Raw genomic sequence first — 17,912 nt, forward strand, 5'->3', positions numbered from 1 at the left:
TAGGCAAGGAATACTCAGAGGTGGTTTTACCAGTTCTTTCCTATGAAATATAGCCTACAACACCTGGAATTCTTTGGCAGTCTCCCATCCAAGTACTAACCATGCATGACTCTGCTTAGCTTCCAAAATCAGAATCAAAATGAATTCATAATTCTTTAATTTAAAGTTTATGTCTTTTGCACTAGGCTTCAGGTGCTGGATCTCTAAGAAAACAAAATAGATCTTATATGTCTGATAACTGCCTGTCCCTGGTTTAAAGCATGGAAAGTGGCAGTTGCCCCTTCCAAAGCTCTTAAATCCAGTACACGATGGCAGTCAGTAACACCAGTAAATTTTAGGATGGATTTAGTCCCAGTGCTAAAGATAAAAAAAAAAAACTACTGATGTGTCTAATATCTCACCAGGACTCTCTAAATGGTTCAAGAATTAGTAGCAGTAGGTGTAAAAGCCAGCCTTCTTTTCTTTTTTAAAGCACATTTCTACATGATAAGGCTATAAACATATAGTAGGCTGAAAATAACAAAGGCTGTGTTTGCTGAAATTTGAAGCCAAAGGGGAGGAAAAAATATTGACAGTGCTTCTGTGCCCTGCATAGACCCTTCTCCTCCCGGCTAGCAAAAACATAAAACAGAGAATGATAAAAATGACAGAACTATGCAAAACAAAAGGAATGGTGCCATCTTTGTGTACTTTCACTTCATCTATGCTTAGACATCCACCACTTTGTTTCTGAGCCACATGCCATCTGACACACCCTGTTCGTAAGCCCTTTAATCTGGGATTTGTTGCTCTTGCCAAGCTTGTTCCCAAAGAATTCCTCGGAGTTCAGAAAAGTTACCTCTTTGGACTATAGTTCCAGAGCCTCCTCACCAGCATGGCCAGTGGTCTTGTTGGTTGGTGATTCTGGGAGATGTATTTGCAATGAACTTTTTCATACATTGGAACTATTTCACTCTGTAATGGTTATGGCATGGCTTTGAGGATTTGCCACTAACCCTTTGAGTGCAGTTATACTTGTTGCTCTGTTAGACAAATCACACGCAAACATTGCTTTGCTTTTTTTTTTTTTAAGAAAAACAACCTCAAATTTATAGCAATCTGACAAAACAAATGACTGCTAGAAGTCCGAATGGGTGATGCCCAGCTCCTCAGTTAGTGTCAGTCTTCTGAGCCAGGGTCTTTCGTGCCATTTCCAATGCACCTTCCTTCGTGTGGTTCCCTCCAATGAAGCCACTGGAGTGCACAAAGACACAGCCGGGGATCCCGCTGACCTCAGAGAGCTCCTCATCTCGCAAACCCTGCCACTCCTCCAAAAGTGACAATCTGTGGAGAAGTTAAAGAAGTCAGTCTGGAGAAACCAGGGGAGCTTATCTTAGACCGGTTACAGACCGGCACTTGGGACGTCCGCAGGACGTCCCATTTTAAAAAAGGGGCGTCTCTTCTAGACACCCCTGGGTCTAATACGGACTCTGTCCGTACAATATGGCGGCGGCCGTTCCACACGGCTGGCGCCATCTTTACGTATCGGACGCTGTGTGTCCGAACGTGTCGCGGCGCCTGTGACGTCGTGAATGTGCCCCTGGCGCCTCGCGACGTCACAGAGGCGCCGCAGAAAGAAGCTCCATTTTGGAGCTTCTTTTTTGCTCCGTAAGGGGGCCGCGCGGTGTGGCTGCGACGGCTCCCTTACGGAGCAAACGACGGCGGCGGCAGACCACCTCAAAGCGGCGGTCTATAACCCGCCCCAGTCTCACATCTGACTTATGATGTTGTGTGCCTTCAAGTCATTTCTGACTTACGGTGACCCTAACGTGGACCTATCATGGTGTTTTCTTGGCAGGATTTGTTCAGAAGGAGTTTGCCATTGCCTTCCCCTGAGGCTGAGAGAGTGTGACTTGCCCATGGCCACCTAGTGGATTTCCACTGTTCTCCAATAATAGAGCCAATGCTTAAACTTCTATACCACACTGGCTCTACATCTGATTGGCCTCCTCTGTTTTATAAATCTGATGCAGCTTTTCCTTGTTCACAAGGTTGTCTTCCCCATCACCCGCCGTGATGTGTTTTTATCCTGTTTCTTTTTAATTATGTTTTAAATGTATTTTAAATACTTTCTGTTGTGTGCCTTCAAGTTGTTTCCAACTTATGGCAACCTTAAGGTGAACTATCACAGAGTTTTCATGGCAAAATTTGTTCGGAGGGAGTTTGCCTTTGCTTTCTTCTAAGGATGAGAATGTGACTCACCCAAGATCATCCAGTGGATTTCCATACCTGAGTGGGGATTTGAACACTGGTCTCCAGAGTCATAGTCCAACATTACACCACACTGGCCCTCCAAACTGTTTTTAACTATCTAATTTTAATAGTACAATGGACACTTGGTATCCACTAGGGTTTGGTTCCAGGCCCCTTCATGAATACCAAAATCCGTGGATGTTCAGGTCCCATTAATACAAAGGCATAGTAAAATGGTGTCCCTTACATAAAATGGCAAAATCAAGGTTTGCTTTTTGGAATTTACACATTTAAAAAATATTTTCAAGCCGTGGATGCATGACTCGATGGACAGAATATCTGTGGATAAGGAGGGCTGACTGTATTGGTGTTTAATTGTCTTTTAACTTTTGTAATGTACATTTTAGCAAATTTCTATTTTCAGGTTTGTAAGTTGCCTTGGGTCACTTGGTGGGGTATAAAATGAATAAATGAATGAGGCTACAGCCTGTTCCCAATGACTGAATCAGCAAGCCTCCCTAGTATTTGCTGAGAAAAACGGAGTTGTTGTATGGCAGCAAATTGGTTTTGCCCATCTGTGATTGTACAGCTTCTGGTGTTTGCATTTTTAATCATTGTTCACAGTATGAATTCTTTCATTTTTTGTTCGTTTGTTTTAAAATTAAGGGTTTATATTCTGCCCTTCAGCTCTTAAAGAGCAATCGGGGCAGTTTACAAGGACTTCAGACATCAGAATAGAGTAGAGCAGCTGTATTCCAAGTAGAGCTGCTGTAGCCAAGGGTCCGTTTAGGGGAATTTTATTATTATTGTTATTAGCTCAAATATTGCAAAAGGAAGGCCTGCTACGACAGCCCTTGCAGAATCGTCTCCAGATATGTATACGGAGTAGACCAGGGGATCCCACTAAATAGAGCTGAGACAGACTTCTAGAATTAATAACCAATTTATTTATAAGGGGAAAAACACATACGTACCAGAATGTAGACTCCCTCCAGGAATCCAAATGGAATATGATGAGGATGGCATGAGGCTCAGCCATGGAATGACTGGCCAGGAGCCAGGATTCAAAGGGACATAGCTTCCCCCTGAAATCCAGACTGGCCCAGTGAACAGGCAAATCTGGGAGTATTTATAGGCAAAATCTTGCTTCTGGCAAAGGTGCTTGATGGTGAGAACAAAGGTGTTTAATTACTTTCTTTTCACCTGGATGTCCATGTCTGATTGTCTTAGTGGTTTTAAGCTGCTCGGACAACAGACCTGGGAGGGGGCAAGAGCCTCAGGCAAGGCAAACATTTGCTCTTCCTGGTCCTATGATAATCCTTTTATGCGACTCTCTAGATATGATAATGTGGGTGCCCCTCAGGGGTGTGTGTACATGTCCTCATACCTTGCTGGCAATGGTGGACAGGCTATTAGAGTTCATCTAGGGGTCATTAAGGGTTATCATTTATACCAAAATTTATATGGAGCAGCATGGGTAACACTGCTGGACTGCCTGGCCAAGTGGTGTCTATGCTGAATATCAGTGGGTTTCAGAGAAGGGTGTTTTCTATTCTTACCCAGAGATGGCAGGGACTGAATCTTCAGATTTCTGCACAAAAAACTATTGCTTGCCCACTGAGCTGTAGCCCTTGCCCAATACACCTCATTGTTGTAGTTGTTCTACGCCTTCAACTCCTTTTTGATTTATGGTGATCCTAAGGTGAATCTATCACAGAGTTTTCTGGGGCTGAGTGTGTGTGACTCACCCAAGGTCACCCAGGGGTTTCCATGGCTGAACAGGGATTGAAACACTGATCTCCAGAGTCCTAGTCCAGCACTCAAAGCAATACACCACACTAGCTCACTATACTACATAAAGATATAAAATAATAAACAGGGTTCAAATATATTGAAACCCAGCTTGATTTCTCAGAAGCTATTGCAAGTCTGTAGCAGCAAAAGTTAATATAGGTCAGAATTCTGTTAGGGACATGCACATGTATAACTGTTCCTTATGCATGGACATATCTTTTTTCAAGTCCTATGGGTTATTCCCTCCCTCTAGCCCCCCACAGTGCCTAAACATGCACTAGCAATTTATTGCAAAGCCATTCACACCACCTTTCTGTGCTTCATGGAGAGAAGAATGGATCAGAAAAGTAGCTGGCTAAATCTCCATAGCCTGGCACACAATGATGGCATCAGTGTTGAGATCAATTGGGGGGGGGCGCTCTAGAGGTCTCAGTGCTGCTGTGATCATTTTGTATCTGCCTATGGGGAGGTAGCCAGACACTCCCCAATTCTGCTCACTGTGGAATGGTCATGTGGGGCAACTTCAGGAGCTTTATAGTAAGTCAGGGCTCATAATAGCATAGGTCCACAGGTGGATATTTATACTATGTTGAGAGGATGTTGGATTGAGACCAAAACATTCTTTGACACTGCAAAGGATAACATTTACTGTGGCATAGGCTTTTGTAGGCCATGGTGTCCCCCGTGTAAGGCAGCTCCTTCTTCCCTGGATGCTCAAGGGCAGCCAGAAGCAGTAACACCAACAGGATCCCAACTGCTGTGGGTGTACTTAGTAACATCTTCCATCCCTCTTCCCTTGCACAGCTCCCTTCAACATCTCTGCATCTTAGATAGCAATTCAACAAAATAGAAAGAAGACTTATACCCATGGTATATACACCTTTAAGATGTCATCACAATCACTTCTGATCTTAAAGAAGTACAAGCTGAAGATATGGAGCATTGTGAGAGCACTGGTGTTTCAAAACTGTTGTCACCACCACCCTGAGATATAGTGCAAGGGCACTTGTAAGCCCCTACTTACCGGTTCTGGAAGGTACGCAAGCCAGCAGGAACACACTGTACTCGCCACTGTCCACCCAGATCAGTGTACAAGATAAATTTGAGAGGCTTCTTCACATCCATCTCTTGCTCTAGGGTGAAAAGATGCTCCTTCCATGGGCAACCACCCTGGGCCAGCACCAGAATCTCACCACTGGGGTCAATCTGCCAATGGAAAAGACAGACTTCATTCAAGGTCACACTATATTAAGGGCTCACTTTCCAGGTTTTTTTTTATGAGCAGAATATAGATCTTGACTCACATATGACTTCAGGGCAAACTATGTCATCTATCCATCTATGTTCTATTAAGTTCAGTGGCACTATCAGCTGCTAGAGGTGTTTGCCTCTTTCTCTTTGCTTCCAGTGTTCAAAATTATATTGGAAGGAGACATGGAAATGTTTACCTCTCTGCTAATGGTTCTAGAACTGGAGAGAATGAAAACTGGACCTCTACTAGAGTGGCCAGAGAATGCATATAACTTCCGTGCGGCTCTGTGTGCCATTTTGTGTGACACAACAGACCACCACAACATCCTGTTGGAATGCCCGAGAGAGCTAGGAATTGGAGGCACTGCTTTGCAGTGGTTCCGTTCCTTCCTGTCAGGTAGATTCCAGAGGGTGATGCTTAGGGACAGCTGCCCTTCAAAAACAGAGCTTAACTGCAGCGTCCCTCAGGGTGTCATCCTGTCCCTGATGTTATTCAACATCTATATGAAGCCGCTGGGAGAAATCATCCGTAGACATGGAGCGGGGTGTTATCAGTATGCTGATGACACCCAAATATACTTCTCCATGTCTCGGTCATCAGCAATGACGACAGATGGCATTTCTCCCCTCAATCAATGTCTTGCAGCAATAATGGACTGGATGAGGGAAAACAAGCTCAAGCTGAATCCAGACAAAACAGAAGTACTTACGGTAGCCCCCCCCCCCAAACCAGGTATCGGGCTGCAACCTCCAGTCCTAGAGGGAGTCATGCTCCCCTCAAAGGACTATGTTCACAGCTTAGGGGTGCTTCTTGACTCATCGCTTCAGATGAGAAATCAGGTGAATGCAACGGTCAAGAATGCCTGTTATCAGCTCCGGCTGATACGTCAGCTGTGCCCTTTCCTGGAATGGGGTGACCTTGAAATGGTAGTACATGCACTGGTAACCTCAAGACTTGATTTTTGCAATGCGCTCTACATGGGGCTACCCTTGTGCCTAGTCTGGAAAATGGCAGCCAGATTGATTACAGGAACAACTAGGAGTGACCATATTACACCTATATTGAAATCACTCCACTGGCTGCCTATTCGTTTCTGAGCACAGCACAAGGTGTTGGTCATTACCTTTAAAGCCCTCCATGGCTTGGGCCCAACCTACTTAAGGGATCACCTCCTTCCGTATAATCTGCCCCGCACCCTCAGATCCTCTGGGAGGAATTTGTTGCAGTCCACAAAGACCAGATTGACGGCAACCTCCTAAATGATGTTTTCCGCAATGCTCCCACTTTATGAAATGGCCTGCTGGACGAGATCCGTCAAATTACCAACCTTGAGAGCTTCAAGAAAGCTGTCAAGACGGATCTCTTCCGGCAGGCCTTCCCAGAATAGATCCCAACCATGGAACGCTCCCCCCACAGTCATATACAAGCAAAGACTATGCCCACTGTTATTTTATTATTGTAGTATTGTTTTTAGATTTTTATTGTCTGTAATTTTAATGGATGAAATTGTTTAATCTTTTTTTAAGGGGGGGAATTGTATATATTAAAGTTTTATTTTATTATTATTATTATTATTTTTTGCTCCTTAGCTTCTTTGCTATGGATACACAGCAAAACAGCATACACATCATAAATTACAATAGAAATTTATACCATTATGTATGTGAGAGATGCTTCTGCATAAAAAGACAGTGCTGACTGACAACAGGGTTTCTGAAGTGTATTAAAAGATGTGTTGGTGAACCTGATGGCATCTGTACCAGACAATTATTGTACTTTGATACCACTTGGCTCCATCCTATGGAATCTTCAGATATGTAATTTTATGAGGGATTTCGAATTTTCTGCCATGCTAATATTCTCTGTACCAATCTTAGCATATGTGCTGTCGAAGCAAACAATTTATCAAGGCCTATTATTTAATAATAATAGGGGTGCAAACTGTCTGGAAAACCTGACAATCTCAAAATGGCACATAATCAGAGCCTGGATTGTCATTATCTCTTTAACTGCACTGGATGGTTGCTTCCAAGGAATTCCTTATAAAACTGTTCTTTGTTCATGTGGGGATGGATCAATAGAGTCCTTATCTTGTGCTTTTCTTTTGTAGTTTTTATAGAGACAAGAAAATAAGACATATAAGTTCTCTTGTATAAATTCCCTGGAAGGTCTTCTAACTGGCGCTAGATTTATTTATGAGCAGATGCTAATACATGTGTGAAAGAAATGGCTGCAATGTTTCTTCTCTCTGCTGCCCAGTTTTATAAAAATATTATTCAGATCCAAAATAAAAAAAAATTCTCCTCTTTTTAATTACACAACATTTCTTATGTTTTAAGATTTTAAGTGACTGCTTTTAAGTAAAAGCTTAAGTAAATATTTTAAGTAACAGCAACTTCCTCTGTCTGTTTTCTATTGTATAGTTTTTGTATTCTGTATTACATAATCGACATCTCATGTTTTGATGGTCTGTGATTGTATAATAAATACAATATTGTACAAAAATGCCTGCCAGAGAGCTCTTGTGCCTCACCAAACTACAAAGTAGAATCAAAGCACTATAACTGTGCAATGTGGATACATGCCAGTGCTTTCATGGCCTCCAGATTTGTTGGACTAGAATTCCCCCTCCCTGCCAAAGCTAGAACTAATGCAAGTTGCAGTCCAACAACATCAACCACTCATATCTTTGACCTTGCCTAGTCTTATGGAGTCATGTGGGAAAAGTGCTAGAGGAAGTCATGCGTACCTCAAAGCGTTGCTGGATGGCCTCCTCTACGAGGGTGCGTGCAGGAAGCCATGCACGGTAATAGTAATCCAGACGGTCCAAGAACTCTTTGCCCACCAGCTCCATGGCCTTCTGGAAACCTACCTGGGGAAGACAGTACAAAACCGGAGAATGGGCCATACAATGTGCATGAATGACAGTAAGAGATGTCTTGAAGTTTCAAGTTCAAGATGCTCTTGTTGGCAATGAATGGATGTAAAAAAGCCATGGGAAGGTCAGGGCTGAAGATCCAGTATGAGCTGCTTGCTGCTTTCAGACATCATAGCACTTGACCAATGCCAGATTCATTCTGACAGAACACTTGAGGCCCTATGCTCACAACTGTTTCATAGAGTTTAAAAGAGGCCATTATAAACTGCTCCACAGAATCAACCCTCAAGGTCCAACCCAGCAGACAGTCTGTGGATCTTAAGGATACAACACTGTTGCCACACAGCCAGCCTACATCAGATCTTTGCTTAGTAAATTCAATTAAAATGGGCTTACTATTTTCATGCCAGAGTCAAGAGTTGGAATCCTGTTGGTGGCTTATGCTGATGGAACCAGTATAGCCTCACATTATGGCAAAAACACTCTGTTCTAACTAGACAATGACTACCTGTTAGCTGATGAAGCAGCCTGACTTCATCAGCTAACAGGCAATTTTTGAGAGTAGCATTAGCAAACAGCACCCTCAGATGTCAGTAGGAACTTCAGAAAGATAATAGCTAAGCCCTGAGGCTCCCTTCAGAAATGATAGTAGTGTGCTTCTGAGCAACACTGCATCCAGGGCATTATGGGAAACTAGAAAATGGTACCTTATTGATGCTTAACTGGAGAACTATTGTTTGCTGTTGATGCAGCCTCCAACCAGATGAGCTCACTTTAGACCACAGAGGGTCTTCTTGAACCTAGAGCTGGCCCTAACTAGGGAGGAAAAACGGTTTTGTTACTGGCTGGATTCTCCTCCTTAAAAACAAGCATAAGATAACATGAAGAAAGATAGATACCAACATGCCTCACTTGCTTTGAGGCCTAGATCCTTGAAGAAAGTTTGCTCTCACATGATGCTACCCATCCACTGAAGTCACTTTTCAAAGGTTCTGCTCTAGATCCCCCCACCATCTGAGGTGAGTACTGACTGGAGAGAAGACCTTCTCTATCAAGATCCCAGATGTGAGACACTGTCCTGAAGGAGAATTCTTGGCGTCCTCATTGCTATGTCTCTTGGCACCAAGCAAGACTGGTTTTTCTCCCAGGTCTTAAAAGTTTGATTGTTATAAATGCCACTTATATTACTTTCATTTTAAAAATTGCCACTTGACTTATTTTTTATGTCATCTTCTCCTTCTTGTTATGTAAGGAGCTGTGGAAACAAGGACGAGGGGCGGCACAGACATTTTAAAACACAGAAATAAAAGCTGCTTCCAACCTTTTGGATTCCTACCTCTGTATCCTGATCCTTGTCATTCCAACGGGGGTTCAGGTACCCGACTCTGGCACTCACATTAGTGGTCATGGCATAGCGGGGCTCTCCTTCCCACTGGGAGATGCCATTGTCTATTGCATCAATCTCCTCCACGAAGTTCTCATATAGCTAAGAGGAAAGAGAAAGTGTCACTTCAGTGAGAGGTCCCAGAGAATTTGCTTTTGGGACACAAGGTCAGGTGGAGCCTGCCCTTTGATCTTTGCTTCTATTCTGCAGAGTGGGGCAAGGAAGCCCCATTCATATAAAATTTGAAAATGCTCACCAAAGATCAGCTCAAAATATTTGCTTGCTTGATGTGAAACATTCCCAAGTCAAGGTGCAGGTGAGTCAAAGCTAGCCAAAGTTATTTTTGCACCTGAGGCAGAAAATTCTATGCCCTGCCCTGACAATAAATACATTAAAGTAGTAACAAATGAAACCACTAATAATTTTCTGCCCTGTGACACCCCAAGTTACCTGCCTCACTTTATTTAATTATAAATTTGGCCCTGAGTCAAAGGTTAGAGACTGAAAGCAATGGGGTGCCATAGATGAGTCCATTCCTTTCTCACATGAGTGGCCTTTCTGATCCTCCCTCCCTGCCCTCCTCTCCCATGCTAATACACAAAGGCACTATGAAAGAACCACAGCAAGCCTCTAACTCCCTATACTATACAAACCAACACAGGTGAATGACTCTATTTATACACTAAATATACCAAATCAGAAATAAACTAGGGTCCAAAACACACTGCAGAAACAATCTAGTTTGAGATTGCTTTAACTGCCCTGGTTCAGTGCTATGGAATCCTGGAATTTGTAGTTTTGTGAGACATTTAGCTTTTTCTGTCAGAGAACTCTGGTGCCACAATAAACTACAATTCCCAGGACCCCCTAGCACTGAGCCAGGGCAGTTAAAGAGGTTTCAAATTGGATTATTTCTGCAATGTGTTTTGGATCTAGATGAACTATTCCCACAATAGGTGATCCTATATATAACAAACTGTTTCTACAATTACAGTGGGTCCTTCTTATCTGTGGACTTGCCATCCGCAGATCCCAGCATCCGCGGGTCTCAGCTGCCGCCACAGCCTTCCTTCTCTTCCTCCTTACAGTTCTCCTTGCAATCGCTGCAGCTGCTGCCTTCCTCCTCCTCTTCCTCCTCCTCCTAGCAGTTCTAATGGTCGTCATCGTCCTCCTCCTCGCAATTTGTGCTACTGCCCGAGAAGCTTCTGTAGATTGGGGCAGCTGCCCACAGGGCTGTGAGCAGCCATGCTGCTGTTGGCAGAAGCTGTTTTTCATGGTCGGCAACAGCAATTACAAGGAGGAGGAGGAGGAAGAGGACGATGACTAGGAGGACTGCTAGGAGGAGGAGGAAGGAAGCAGCAGCAGCAGTGATTGCAAGGAGGGGGAGGACAAAGAACACTGCTAGGAGGAGGAGGAGGAGGAGGAGGGAGGTGGTGGCATCAGCGGCAAGCTCCTGGGTCACCCTCCTGGCAGAGGACTCCCTGGAAGGGAGGGAGGGAGGAAGAAGGATGGATGTATGGCAGCCCTGCCCACTGCCCTCACTGTTGCTGCCACCGCCTCCCTTGGCAACCCCCTCTTCTGCCTCCTGCCAGTCTCTTCTGCTGAGGCTGGCCTCCTTGGAGGAGGTCACCAAGGTGGTGGCAGCGGCCAGGAGAGGGACCCAGCAGGTTGCCACTGCTGCCACCGCCACCACCAGAGAGCGAGGAGGAGCAGGGAAGTGGCTTCCAGGGAGCACTGTCGCCTGGAGGGAAGCAGAGAGGTCGGAGCTCCCCCTCTCCACACTCGCCACTGCCCTCCTATCAGTGCACTTGGAGGCCTGCATTGACCTCTCCACAGCCCACCCACCCCCTCTTTGTCCCTAATGGCAGCACAGCCTCATGCACGTGCCACCAAATTACCCTACATTAATTAATCCACAGACAAATTCATGGATGGTCTCAAAAACTCTGTAAAGAGAACAGTAAAAATACCAACAATAATTTCAGTCATCAAAAATAGTTTGTAAAAATGAAACCTTGTTCAGAGGTACTTCTCTCTGAGGCCCATACCTTGTCATAGAGCACATGCACGACAGGATCCTCATCCTTGAGGCCCAACTGGTTGGCCAGAATCTGGGAGCCAAAATGGCAGTACACCAGCCCTGCACTGCTCAGCTTGGTCTGCCATGGTTTATCAGGTTTCAGGCTGTGCATTGACTCTCCAAATGACCTGTGAGGAGCAAGGGGAGATCAGGGGAGACCAGTCAAATACATGTAAGCCAGGCTTGTCCCACTCCCCTTATCCCTACATACCACCAGGGGTGTTTCTACGGAAGAATGGGGGATGTAGACCACACCAGACAACACCCTAAAGGGCGGATGACACTGCTGCTCCCTAAACATCTGCTTTTTGGCAGAAACGGGCTATGGCATTCACCTGCATCCTTTAAAATGCTGGAGCTCAGATGAAGAGATGATATGAATGGGGTGAGGCTTAGTGGGAGGAGAAAGGAGAGGCCCCAGGTTTTTAAATTTCTTTAAAAAAAATTTTTTTTTTTTAAAAAATGACTTTTTTATTCTTTAAATTTTTATTTAAAAATATCACATTCTACCAAATTTCCATTTTAACCACATTAAACTATGTACATGCAAATATATTTGGGTTGTGCATATGACATAATAATTTAAAGATATAATTTTAATTTTGCTAGTTGTCTACATCCCAAATATTGCCATTATATTCAACTGTACAGCCCAATAAGAAGCACACAAACAGAATATGTGGATACCAGGACCTTCCAACATTACCTCTGGTGATGGTCATAGCGATGCCTCTGAGGGTCATACTCTCCTCCAACATCCACCACCACATCACATCCTGACAGCAGTTGTGGGTCCCGTGTCCTGATAATCTCTGCATCCTGGGGAAACAGCAGGGTGACAACACATACAAACTATGAAACAAAACAAGCCTTGGTGCCGTGTTGGCCATCTATCTTGTGGTCTCTGATCATATTGCTCTTTCTCCCACTAATCAGATATCAGCTTTGCACTAATGCTCTTTCATGTAAGTTTTGGAGTCACAAAGTATGCTTCTTTAGGCAGCTTGAGTCTGTATGACGAACCCTTCTGTGTAATCTGAAAGTTTACACCTGTTGTAATATCAGCTTCAACATCCTTGTTCCATGGATGGTAGACATGAAGGCTTCTGGATCACACAGATTATCAATGATTGCAAAATTGTTTTTTTCCATAATAGGTATGGGACAACCTAATAAGGACATTATGGTTGAGATCTTAGATCCCACTAAAAGGTAAAGGTAGTCCCTTGACAATATTGTCTACCCATAACCAGCTGTAGGGGGTGGTGCTCATCTCCATTACTAAGCCGAAGAGCCAGCGTGCAGGACTGCACCGAATGCTGTTAGATCACACTGGTGCAGCATAAAGTTCCACCAGTCGTAAGTCTACACCACCCTAAGTTCTACAATTTCTGCAGCCAGGTTGCCAGCTCTATCTCCTATACATGTTTAGTGGGCAGGAAAGGATTGGGGATTTGGGGTGTGTGTGTCCTGTCAGTGTGCAGCTATGTTCTAAAGACCCCAAGAGGTCCAAGGAAATTGCCTGCTCCATCGTTTAACTGGCTACAGGAATACATCTAGATGCTGCCTGAATGCATTCCCCCCCTCCCCACTCCAGCCATTAAACAGCCATAGGAGGAACCCAGACATTCCAGCAAGGTTGAGAGGGTTACCGTGGTCAGCAGAAGTGAATTTCAAAGCTCGCATGGACCATAAAAATGCATACACCTACATATGTCAGTAACAGAATATCAGCTATGTAAGTCTATGAGAGTAGTGTAGTGGTTTCAGTATTGGACTATGATTGTGGAGAACAGGATTCTAATCCCTGCTCAGCCATAAAAACCCACTGGGAGACCTTGGGCAAGTCACACTCTCTCAGCCTCAGAGGATGGCTATGGCAAACCTCCTCTGAAGAAATTTGCCAAGAAAATCCCAGGAAAGATTTGGCTTGGGGTCACCATAGCTCAGAAATGACTTGGAGGCACATAAGAATGAACAACTATATGTCTACGTGTTTGTGTGCATGCAGACAAGCACAGATAGGACTGGCCACAGAAATCAGAAATGTATAAGAAACTGGACTTTTAAAAGATCATCTCTGCACAAGCTCCTAGTTCTTAGGAAGGTGACAGTAGTTTAATGGATAGGGGACACGCATGGTGAAATCACTGAAACCAGAGGGTGGAAGTAGGGGAGAGGATAAGATTTATTATGAGCACGAGTTTTGCATAGCCTTCCCCTCATTTCCCACCCTCTTGCAAGAAGGGACACAACAACTGTATTTGTAGGTTTTCATATACCATACATGTATTAGCTTTTCTTACTGCAGAATCCTGATTTCTTTTTCAACAGCAAAACACACAGGATGTTGGAAACGGAAAGACATAAACCATGAGCAACAGGAATGAAGGCCGTGCTTGTTTTGTGTTCAGTATAAGACTCATTGCAAATTTCTATTGACAGAGTCAAACGCAACACTGAAACCAATGTAGGCAGTAAAGAACTGGTGTCCGGTTGTTGAATATTTTGAAACCAAATGGGACAGGATGAAACAATTATTTATAACTGAGCTTCCTTTACTGGATCCAGACTGCTCCTCTTTGTTGTTGTTGTTGTTGTGTGCCTTCAAGTCATTCCTGACTTATGGAGACCCTAAAGCAACCCTGTCATGGGGTTTTCTTGGCAAACTTTGTTCAGAGGAGATTGCCAAATTAAGGGGAAATGCAGTTCAAAGAGGGGAAAGCATTTAGTACACTGGGGGCCATAGTTTTACTCTGGCTCAATGAAATCTTAATGTGTTGAGTCTCTAATCCAGGTGAGGGTTATTGTGAAGTTTTTGTGCCTCAGAGGCTGCTTGCTGCCGCCACACTGCAGGATTAATGCAGTTTGACACCGCTTTTAACTGCCATGGCGCCATGCTATGGGATTCTGGGGGTTTGTAGTTTGTTGTGGCACCAGGGCTCTCTGACAGAGAAGGGTAAAGCTCTCAGAAAACTACAGATCCCAGAATTCCAAAGCACTGGGCCATAGCACTTAAAGCAGTGTGGTTGCAGCAGCCTCTCCCTGTGTAGAATGAAAGACTGTGTAGACTGTGTGAGTGCCTACAACTCCCATCAGCCCTTGCCAGCTATTTCCCCTTTTGCCTATAACTCCCATCAGCCCTTGCCCGCTATTTCCCCTTTTGCCTACAACTCCCATCAGCCCTTGCCAGCCCAGCCAGCGGCAAGGGATCATGGGAGATGCAGTCCGAGGACCTCCTTCCCGCAGAATGGCTCTCGGAGACGGGCCTACCTGGTAGGAGGGCAGGAGCCGGAGGAGGAAGCAGGCCAGGGCCTCGTCGCAGTGGAAGGTGCCCCCGTGGGTGCCGATGCGGGCCGGGCGGGGGCGCTTCGGGCCGGGCATGAGGCGCAAACTCCGGCGAGGAAGCACGGACAACACTCGGAGCATGCGCAGAGGAGCGAGGGAGACCGAAGCGTGGCTCGCACTCGGAGCATGCGCAGAGGAGCGAGAGAGGCCGAAGAGAGGCTAGCGCTCGGAGCATGCTCAGAAGAGCGAGGGAGACCGAAGCGTGGCCTCTCTCTGCAGCCCATTTTTACCATATTCCTGGGACTAAACGCGCACACAGAATTGCAATGCAGCTCCATTGGGGTGGCTGTATTTATGTTGTTATTATTGTTATTATGTGCCTTCAAGTCGTTTCTGACTGATGGCGACCCTAAGGTGGACCTGTCAAGGGGTTTTCTTGGCATGTTCGCCTTTGCCTTCCTCTGAGGCTGAGAGAGTGTGGCTTATTGCCCAAGGTCACCCAGTGGGTTTCCATGGCTGAGACAGGATTTGAACCCTGGTCTAGTCCAGAGGCCAATGCTCAAACCACTGCCACCACAGTGGCTCTCATCCTTGTTTAGGGGTTTTGATATATAGATGAAGAGCTGTTGTGATTTGGGCGTTAGGCTATAATAACTCTGGAGGCCAAGGTGCAAAACACACTGTAGAAATAATGCAGTCTGAAACCGCATCAACCACCCTGGCTCAGTGCTGTGGAATCCTGGGATTTGTAGTTTATTGTGGCCCCAGAGCACTGATGAGCCATAATATTGACCGTGGGCAATAAGTCACACTCTCTCAGCCTCCTCAGGGGAAGGCAACGGCAAACCTCCTCTGAACAAACCTTGCCAAGAAAACCCCGCGACAGGTTCGCCTTCGGCTTGTCATAAGCCGGGAACGACATGAAGGCACACAAATGGCTTTTGCGTCTGCACAAATTTCCCAGCAGGGTCCCCGTGAAGAGCATCCACAGAGTTTCAGGAGTGAGCGGGTGCTGAGCAGCCACCAAGCACAAAATCAGAGCCAAACCTAAGCTTTAATAGAGCTCTCACTCCTGTCTGTTTTGGGTGGAGCAAACACGGGTACAAAGGTCTTTCGTGCAAAAAGCTGTTTGCTTTCTTGATGGTTATTGCTGCTGGATCGGAGAGAGATCATACACTGGGAAATGTCTGCTAAATGTTCCATAAAACTCTATAGAGTGAGCAGGTTTGACATTCCCTGTGATGCGGGTGAGGTAAGAAGGGTGGGTTGAATTCATCAGGCCCATTTTTCTAAAGGACTGGTTATATTCGTTTTACTCAATGTCAAGTTTCTCTCTCTCCTGACATTATTAATAGACTTTCTCACAAGCAATTTCCTCTTTACATTGATAGTTTTGGAAACTGCAGTTTTGGATAACGGTCACCATCTCCACTGGCCACCATTCTGTGCCAGAACCATCTCCAGGTCTACCTCAGTTAACAAAGTGGATGTGTTCCTGGGTATTCTTCCTTTAACAGAACCATTGGTACCAGAAGCAGAAAAAACACGTGTGTGTGTGTATAAATAAAATTAATATGGAAGGATTAGGGATAGATTCCTGCACCATCGAAAAAAGGTCAATTCAATAGATTAGACATTTGGTTGTCTTTAAAATTGAGTCTAGATGATGAGGGAATTGAAATAGACTCCCTATACAGTATCTTGGATCAATCATTGATCAGAACAGAGATTGCAGTCAAGAAATCAGAAGAAGAAGGGGAAGGCAGCTATGAAAGAACTGGACAAGATCATAAAGTTCAATGCTAGAACACTAAAGTGAGGATAGTCCAAGCCACTGTATTCCCCATCAACATGTACAGAAGAAAGCAGATAGGAAGAAAATCAACTCATTTGAGATGTGGTGCTGGAGAAGAGCACTGAGGATACATGGATGGCCAAAAAGACAAACAAATGGGTCCTAGAACAGATCAAGCCTGAGCTTTCCCTGCAAGCCAAGATGACTAAACTGAGGCTGTTGTACTTTGGCCATATCGTGAGAAGAGAATACAATAATGCTTAGAAAGGTGGAAAGTAGGAAGAGAGGAAGAGGGTTGAGGACAGGGGGCCCTGGAGACATCTCATTCACAAGGTCACCATGAGCCGAAGCCAACTCATAGGCAAATAAGAACATTTGACAACCTTTACTCACATAACAAGCAAACCACCTATATTATCAAAAGAAGCTTCAGTAAAATATGGGCAAAAGTCAGAAATCAAACCCTGGGATATTGTGATTTGTAGCAAATGTAAAACCTTATTTTGTGTCAGCCCATGCGTTCCATGTTTACAATTTGTGTCTGATACTGGACACTCTTTCCTATCTATAATTGTCCCTGAGGTAAGGTTACACAAACCATGACTCCATTTCTAAAGCAGAGATGGTGAAGTCCTGAGTGCTGTTAGGTTACGAGCCTCATCGCTCATCATCACAGCCAGTTTTGAGGGCCAGATGTGTTCCACTAAGAGTCTGAATATTGATTCTTCTGGTATGTGGGCTGCACCATGAAGGGGAACCTCAGAAGTCAACAATCCCCCCCACTTTTTCCCCCCAACATTAAGATAGTGGCAATCAAAAATGATTTGTGATTATTGTATAGATTGTGGCAGAGTAAGGCCATAAACCAGACCTTTGGAAAAGTGGCTGAAGGTGGCTTTATGGAGATTTGCAGTGTAGGACATTTGTAATAAGGTATGTAAAAATAAACTTCCAAAATATTAAAAGAAGCAGAAAATTAACTATACAGACTGACAAATATTAAGACATATAGGACTGGAGCATGGCTTCTGGTCTCTTAAGATGCGTGTGTCATTTAAACAGCATACCTCTAAAGTGACCCGAAGCAGCTTTATTTTGGCCTCTCTGTATGGGCTCTTACTTGGAAACAAGTTCCTCTGAACTCAGTGAGGCATACCTCTCAGCCAAATGTACAGGATTGCACTGTAAATAAATTACACATGTGATTTA

At 44.6% G+C, this 17,912-nt stretch overlaps 1 protein-coding gene across 1 annotated transcript; it reads right to left on the reverse strand.

The window, feature by feature from the left end:
* Positions 1 to 104: 104 nt before the first annotated feature.
* MYG1 (MYG1 exonuclease) lies at positions 105 to 15,091 on the reverse strand. The gene is made up of 7 exons (XM_042448077.1): positions 14,894 to 15,091; positions 12,327 to 12,439; positions 11,589 to 11,748; positions 9,493 to 9,642; positions 8,028 to 8,150; positions 5,051 to 5,232; positions 105 to 1,323 (listed from the first exon to the last, which is right to left on the reverse strand). The coding sequence occupies exons 1-7, from the start codon at positions 15,047 to 15,049 to the stop codon at positions 1,149 to 1,151; spliced, it is 1,059 nt and encodes a 352-aa protein (XP_042304011.1). The 5' UTR covers positions 15,050 to 15,091; the 3' UTR covers positions 105 to 1,148.
* Positions 15,092 to 17,912: the final 2,821 nt, after the last annotated feature.

This window comes from Sceloporus undulatus, chromosome 2, assembly GCF_019175285.1.
Source record: "Sceloporus undulatus isolate JIND9_A2432 ecotype Alabama chromosome 2, SceUnd_v1.1, whole genome shotgun sequence".
Taxonomy (NCBI): domain Eukaryota; kingdom Metazoa; phylum Chordata; class Lepidosauria; order Squamata; family Phrynosomatidae; genus Sceloporus; species Sceloporus undulatus.